The sequence below is a fragment of the Tasmannia lanceolata genome, unplaced genomic scaffold (genome assembly GCF_043159265.1).
Source record: "Tasmannia lanceolata isolate RefF3 unplaced genomic scaffold, GAP_Taslan_0.1 ptg000005l, whole genome shotgun sequence".
In the NCBI taxonomy this organism is placed as follows: Eukaryota; Viridiplantae; Streptophyta; class Magnoliopsida; order Canellales; family Winteraceae; genus Tasmannia; species Tasmannia lanceolata.
The window spans coordinates 19,609,643-19,617,085 of NW_027518682.1; the positions used below are offsets into that span (position 1 = coordinate 19,609,643).

Below are 7,443 nucleotides of genomic sequence, written 5' to 3' on the forward strand. Positions count from 1 at the left end.
GAACAGGTACATTTCCAAGGATGATATTCACTGCGAGTTTTGAATCCGATTTGATCCATAAGTTCAAACAGTTCATGGACATATACAAACGTTGCAATGAGAGAGAGAGAGAGAGAGAGAGAGAGAGAGAGTCGTTTTCAGTTTGCGTGGTCACAGTTGTTATTCCTTTCTAGAGAGAGGTGTAAAGGAAGACAACCTTTCAAGTTTCAATTCTTAAAGTTTCAATTCGCCTTTAAGACTTTGGAATAGCAGGTGTGGGTTTCAATCCGATTAGTAGGTGTGGGTTTCAATCCGCCTTTAGGACTTTGGATTAGTAGGTGTGGCTACAGACCCTATTTTTCAAATGTAATTAATGATATTTTTATAGACTGATAGTCATAGGACACATGCAAACGTCCGGAAATTTCTTAAACAAATCAAATCAAATCAAAGTAAAATAATCAATCGTAAGAAAGAGGAAGAAGAAGAGGAATAATCAAAATGTTTACTAGGTCTTTGCTCTTACTCCCTATAAAAGGAGAGCCTCAAGGAAGATTAAGCACAAGCATTTACAGACATCGCTTAAAATGTCTTCTACTCTCTTGATATCAGCAACCTTAGCTTTAGCCCTCTTGTTTGTGGGATCGGACGCTCAATTGAGTGCCACGTTTTACAATTCCACGTGTCCAAACGTTACGAGCATAGTAAGCGATGTCGTCCAACAGGCTCAAGAATCGGATGTTCGAATCACTGCTAGTCTCCTTAGACTTCATTTCCACGACTGCTTTGTTAATGTAAGCTCCACCTCTTTTATTTTCTTCAATGCTTCTTCTTTTACAGATGAGAGAGAACGTATCGTGTTTTAAGTCTAACCTCTACTGCACCGATGCTCCGTTCAAACAGAATCAGCCGTTCACTTTAACTGAAGGGCTGAGATTATTTGGAAAAAGTAATTGTGAACTGAGATTTTATATTGTGTCTGAGCCTGAAGTGGTACTTTTCGAAATGTACAGTGGGGCCCACTTCAGACGAAGATCCAAACCGTTCATTTGTAGGGACACGACTTAAATAGGTTATACTGCCCATAGAGATGATCTGACCCTTCGATCTGGACATGGACTGCACACTATAGAAACCTATATAGATAGGTTGTTGGATCATCCTATGTAGGTTTTATAATGTGCAGTCCATGTCTAGATCGAAGGGTCAAAGTATGAGATGATCTGTGGGGTATAATCTACGATGTGTTCACATAGACCTCGCAAAAGCGACCCGTGCCCGCGGGTCGACCCGACCCACCCGCAAATTTGCGGGCACGGGTCTGAGTTTTAGTGACCCGTCAAAACTAACCCGCGGGTGACCCAACCCGCAAAAACACGGGTCGGGTCGGGTCAGCCCGCGGGCACCCGCAAGTCACTTGGCTTTTTAAAGGGTGGTGATTTTGTTATGCTAATCTAGTTAGATGGCTTTTTTTTCCAATGCAAAGGATGGTGATTTTGTCATGCTAATCTATTTTTTAAGAGTTTGATGCCTAAATAGGTTATGGCTGGCACCATAGAATATAAATAGGTTGTGGCTAGCACCATAGGTTGATCCCAACCCTCCGATTTGAATGTTAGAGGGTTGATCACTTGATCCTAACCCTCTATAGATCGGAGGGTTAGGATCAACCTATTGAAATGATTTTTGGGGCACAACCTATTTAGGCTGTGGGCCATCTAATGGACGGTTTGGATCATCCCACGGTGCCGGCCATACCCCCCTCATCAAAATCCAGTGATAATATTTTCCAAAATAAACTACTGGTTGAATTTGCGGGTGACCCGCGGGTTGACCCGGCCCACCTGCGGGCCGCGCGGGTCACCAAAATTCTGACCCCCAAAAATGCGGGTCATCTCCTGACCCGACCTGTGTGACCCGCACCCGCATCACCCGCGGGTTGACCCGGCCCGACCCACCCGTTTGCCAGGTCTATGTGCACATGAAGTCCATTATAATGTGCATCTTTTTCAACATACTCGATCAAAAGTCTAGAATCATCCAATGAAGGTGGAACCAGGGACAACAGGTCGTACTCAAAATGGGCAAAAAGGCCAGGAACCGACCAAGTGAACGGCAAGCAAGAGAAATTAGGAAAGTAGATTTGATTAGGATTATTTCCTTCTATAATTATCTTGATTTCATTCCATGTTTATCATGTAAGTGCTCTATATAAGCACACATTAATCCTCTTGTAAATGTATCCATGTTTAGTGAAAATCTTTGATTTTATCAACTTTATCATGGTATTAGAGCGGGTAGATCCAACCACGCCCTGAGCACAACACTAGCAACTCCATCCGCCGGTGGGTTGATCCACCCGCCCGGCACTGCTTCTACCTTTCTTTTTTTCTCATTATCTTCTTTGACCGTTCACTAATCACTTTTAATTTTTCATTAGCCCATCCATCCTAATCAACATTTTTGCCAAGCAACTAAATCTTGATCAGCAGCAAAATCAGCCTCTACATCTACTCTCTTTTATCCTCCTCTATGACTGAAGATATGATTGCAACGAGATGGAAGATTGAAACCCCATTCCCACTCTAGCATGTGGTTCTCCTTTTTCATCAACAGAAGCCACATTACTTAACTTTTTTTCTTTGGTTTCAAGAGAGAAGGTTAAACCATTAGGAGAAGTTTGTGCAAAATATCACACTTCATCTTTGATTCCTGCACCCATCTCTATTTCTTTAGCCATTTAGCTTGAGAAATGGTCTACGAACAAAGAGGACCTATATACCTTTCAAGAGATCCAAATGAAGGGCTGAGATTAATTACAAAAGGTAAATGGGAAGGGATATACTCGCCCCTTTTAGTACTTGGGACAGCCCCCTCTAGTGCATTAATTTATGACGGCTCTTTTACACTAAGTGGGGCTGTCCCAAGTAAGAAAGGCAGCAAATATATCATTTCCCCGAGTCAATATGCTCCAAATTAGTTATTTCTTGCTTGATTAGCCGGCGAAGTCGCGACATGTTCTAGATCAATTCATTTTTGTTTTTAATAGAGTAATGATATGGTAACCGAGTTGTGAACCAATATTGGAACCGAACAAATAGCCTCTTCACAGGTTAGCAATCTTGTTCCTCTTTCTTTAGCTGTTTTCATTAAAATGGAAAAAGTACACCTCCGATGCCATGTGGCATGTGGAGATTTGTTCGGTTCCACTCTCAGTCTCCGTAGCACCACACTTTTTATTTTTTAATATCATCACTTAAATTATATAAACATGTTAGGGTTGTCTTAGCAATTTAAAAGCCGCAACTAATTAACCTAATGCATACTATTTTATTTGAACAACCATGTTGAACTAAAGAAACATAAATTACTGTGCTTGTGTTAGGGTTGTGATGGGTCAATTTTGCTGGTCAATAGCAGCACTATAGTTACCGAGCAGGATGCCCTCCCCAATATTAATTCAGTTAGGGGTTTTGATGTGGTGGACAATATCAAAACTGCGGTGGAGGACTCTTGCCCCGGTGTGGTTTCCTGCGCGGACATTCTTGCCATTGCTGCTGAAATTTCAGTAAATCTAGTAAGTATCCATAAATTTCTTTTATTTTTTTTTCAAAATTTTATATAATGAGTATCAGCAAATTGTCATCTTTATCATAAGAAATTCATTTTCTTATTCTTCTTAGTGGCATGGAACTTCATTTGGCAACCATAAAAAATTAATTCTTCAAGTTTTCTTTTCCCTGTGTAAGATTATTTTTCCGAGGTTTTGTAATGCCTTTTTAGGTAAAATTTATTTTAGTTAAAAATTTTCCAGAAAACAAAAACTATAGAATGATTACATATGAAAAGAAAAGAAGGGAAAAGAAAAACTTTTCCAAAGTTTCTTACTTTTCCATTGTTTGATCACAAATGAAAAAGGTAACTTGAACCTACCAGTCTAACTTTGACATAGCAGGAGCTTCTCTTCATAATTATATCCTTCAAAATAAGCCATAATTATATCATTTTCTTTTAACTAGTGTATAAAAAAAACCTAGAAATATTTTTTTTTCCATGAGAAATATAAAATTTATCATGCAATCCAAACAGAGCCTAAAAAATAGGAAAAATCATCTATCACGGGAAAAAATTCATGTTTGCAAAGTTAAAAGGTCCCAAATATTCCGTAATATTCTTGATATATCGTCATCCGGTGCAAATGTCTCGGGCACATTTTTTTAACCGAGAATTCATCTAGGAACCCGGAGCGGCACCTTAAATTTTTATTAGGGATTTGCTAGGCAATATCGTAGAAAGCCATTCGCGGCCGGCTTTTGCATGTAAGAACAGCCACCTCAGACGAATTAAATGAATAAGTCAAAATCTGCCAAAATTTCAACCACTGTGGCTGTTCTCAAATGCAAAAGCCAGCTGCGAAATGGCTTTCCACAAAATTGCCTAGCAAATCCCATATTATGCTGTGGAAATAAGTAATTGGAAATGCACAGATCTGGCAGTTTCCTTCACCCTCTTTGCGCCTCAACCTCTCCACTCCACTAAGAAGTACTCCCCTCCCTCTCTGTCTCCTTCAACATGAGGTGGCAGATCTATTCAATTTGCATTCAAAGCTCAATTCCAAATCCAAATACAAAATATTTGGTATTCAAACGGGCCCTAATTTCATTTTGAATTTCAAACCATGCCCGGTTGTTAAACATGCCCAAAATGTTTTAATACTTTTTAGTAGAGTCAAGTGATTTCGTTAACTTTTCTAAGCAATGAAGCATGCCCTTGAATTTGGTTGCAATTATGCAGATTCCTTTGGAGCTATATGCTCCCAAGGTCTATCTATTCCTTGAAAATGAAGTAATGGTAATTTTATTTGCTAGTCGCTATGACAAGACCACACACATCACTAACTTCAGGTCGCGATCAGAATATGGAATTGAGAGCATACAATAATTATTGGGGAGTGATAAATTAACTCACCAAATTGATAAATCGACTCCCCATGTGTCTTTCTCTCTCCTCTAGGTTAGAGAGAGAAAGAGGAGTCGATTTATCCATTTGGGGAGTCGATTTATCACTGCCCTAATTATTATGAGTATGAGTTAAACATACTAGTGAAATTAAAACAATGTATCTTATTGTTCACAGTCGGGAGGGCCCACCTGGGATGTGCTATTGGGAAGAAGGGATAGCACGATTGCAAACTTCAGCGGAGCCAACAGTGACCTTCCGGCTCCCTTCGATAACCTAACCATAATTACATTAAAGTTCTCAGCCAAGGGCCTTGACACTACCGATCTGGTCGCATTATCTGGTAAGCATTATAATGGTAAATCACTATTTTCAGCACAAGACAAACAAAAGGGAGAGCGCAACTCACAATGCTATAAAAGTGGGTGGTATCTCAAACCTTAACAAAAATTAGGGTTGTATTTGGATTGCCAAAATCAGGCTTTGGAATGGGCATCTTATTCCGCTTACCACATTTGCTTAAAAAGATGAGCGGAATCAAGGGGCGGAAATGACACAACAACAGAAGTAAAGTTGGGGAAACTACCAAAATCTGTTTTCCGCTCCCAAGCAGTGGTATTCTGATTCTGTCTCGGCCGGAATGAAATAATTTCTAGGAATATGATGGGGATTCGGATTCCTGATTCCGGCAATCCGAATACAACCTAGTAGTTTGATTGTTTTTCATGAAGATGTCCTAATTTGGCTAGGGATCAATCAAATCGTTTGCACTTCTAAGAGAAAAGGGGGAAAAAAAATAGCACGGAGGTATCTTTAATCTCATTTTTAAGATCGGCTAGTCTCTACAGCCCTTTGAAAGTCCCTTTGACCCACAAAATAGTCTTAGAAGAATCGCATTAATTCCACTTCCAAACTACACTCCATCCGGGTGATGAAAATAGACACTGATCCATGGAGACCTGGGCTTCTAGGAAATCGGTGATGCTTCTTCCGTGACATCTAACACCAAGTGATATATTAGAAATTTCTACTAATTCTTGGATGATTACAATTAGGCCTTGAGGACCCAATGGGATAAATATAGAAAGATTAACATAAGAAGGGAAAGAGATAAGAATAGAATATTCTAACCTAATTGCTAATGTAATATCTGGTTGTCTAATATATCTCATCCATGCAACTTTCTAAATCTAGGTTAACGATGATCCAACTCTCTCACATTTTTTAACACTACGTGTGTGTATCATTTTCAGGTGGTCACACATTTGGGCGTGCTCAATGTCGCAATTTCATCGGTCGTCTATACAATTTCAGTGGGACCGGGAGCCCGGACCCAACACTAAACACCACTTATTTGGCCACGCTCCAACAAATATGCCCCGAGAATGGAAACCTAAGTACCTTGACCAATTTGGATCCAATAACCCCCGACACCTTCGATAATGACTACTACTCCAACCTTCAGAACGAGGAGGGACTTTTCCAATCGGATCAAGAACTATTTTCCACAACTGGGGCTTCAACAATCTCCATTGTTGATAGCTTCAGTAGCAACCAAACCACCTTCTTTGAGAACTTTGCTTCATCCATGATAAATATGGGGAATATCAGCCCTCTAACGGGAACAGATGGAGAGATTCGTTCCGATTGCAAGCTGGTTAATGCAGGTTTACTTTTCACAGATATGAAGTGAAGTGTGATTGAGAGAGATTAGTACTAGGATGTGTGTGCTCTTTTTAAGTCTTGTGTGCTGGGTATATAATATAACCCATATATGTTCTAATATGAGCCCAATAAGATAATGAACCGGTGTGGTGGGCCTACTTGGCCTAGACCCCATTAACCTGTTATATAAGCCTAGCTAGTGTATCTTTATATATAGGGGCTGGAGGCAACAAACTAGCTATTCCAAACCAGATGCCTAGGGTGTAATGCTTCAAGCACTCTTTGCTTGACCTAATTACCTCGAACATTGTGTTGCACCACTCACTTTCTTTCCTACCAAATAAAAGATTGAATAATGTTTTTTGTATGTTTTCATGATAGTAGAGGTTTGAATGGAAGTGAGCATTGGCTTGTGTATTTGTGTACGAAGAAATACGATTACAAGAAAATAAAAATATCTTGAAATAAATTGATTCCGTAATATCATACTGCCCCTGTATGGATTGCAAGAAAAACTTTTCTTATGGGAATTATTTTCATAGGAAAAATTGTTCTTTCCATGATCTAAAGGAAAATGAGAGGAAACTGATTTAATTGTAGCTTACCTAGAGGGATATCATCATAAACTTAGTGTGACTCTGATATGTACATGTTTATGGCGTATGTGATGTAGTTGCAAAGTAGTTATCATGTAGTTAATTATGTAGGATTGTGGGTGTTAGTTCTATCATATGTCATGTTACTGGGTAGAGTTTGTGGGTAAATGGGTGTTGATGTGGCACTCTTTATGTTCATGTATTTAAGTTCTTGTATTTGAATGAAATGGGAAGAAGATAATTT

At 39.4% G+C, this 7,443-nt stretch overlaps 1 protein-coding gene across 1 annotated transcript; it reads left to right on the plus strand.

The window, feature by feature from the left end:
* The first annotated feature begins 517 nt into the window (after positions 1 to 517).
* On the plus strand, positions 518 to 6,970 carry LOC143877859 (peroxidase A2-like). The gene is made up of 4 exons (XM_077380139.1): positions 518 to 773; positions 3,365 to 3,556; positions 5,116 to 5,281; positions 6,192 to 6,970. Exons 1-4 carry the CDS (start codon positions 567 to 569, stop codon positions 6,629 to 6,631), a joined length of 1,005 nt encoding a protein of 334 aa, XP_077236254.1. The 5' UTR covers positions 518 to 566; the 3' UTR covers positions 6,632 to 6,970.
* The last annotated feature ends 473 nt before the right edge of the window (positions 6,971 to 7,443 follow it).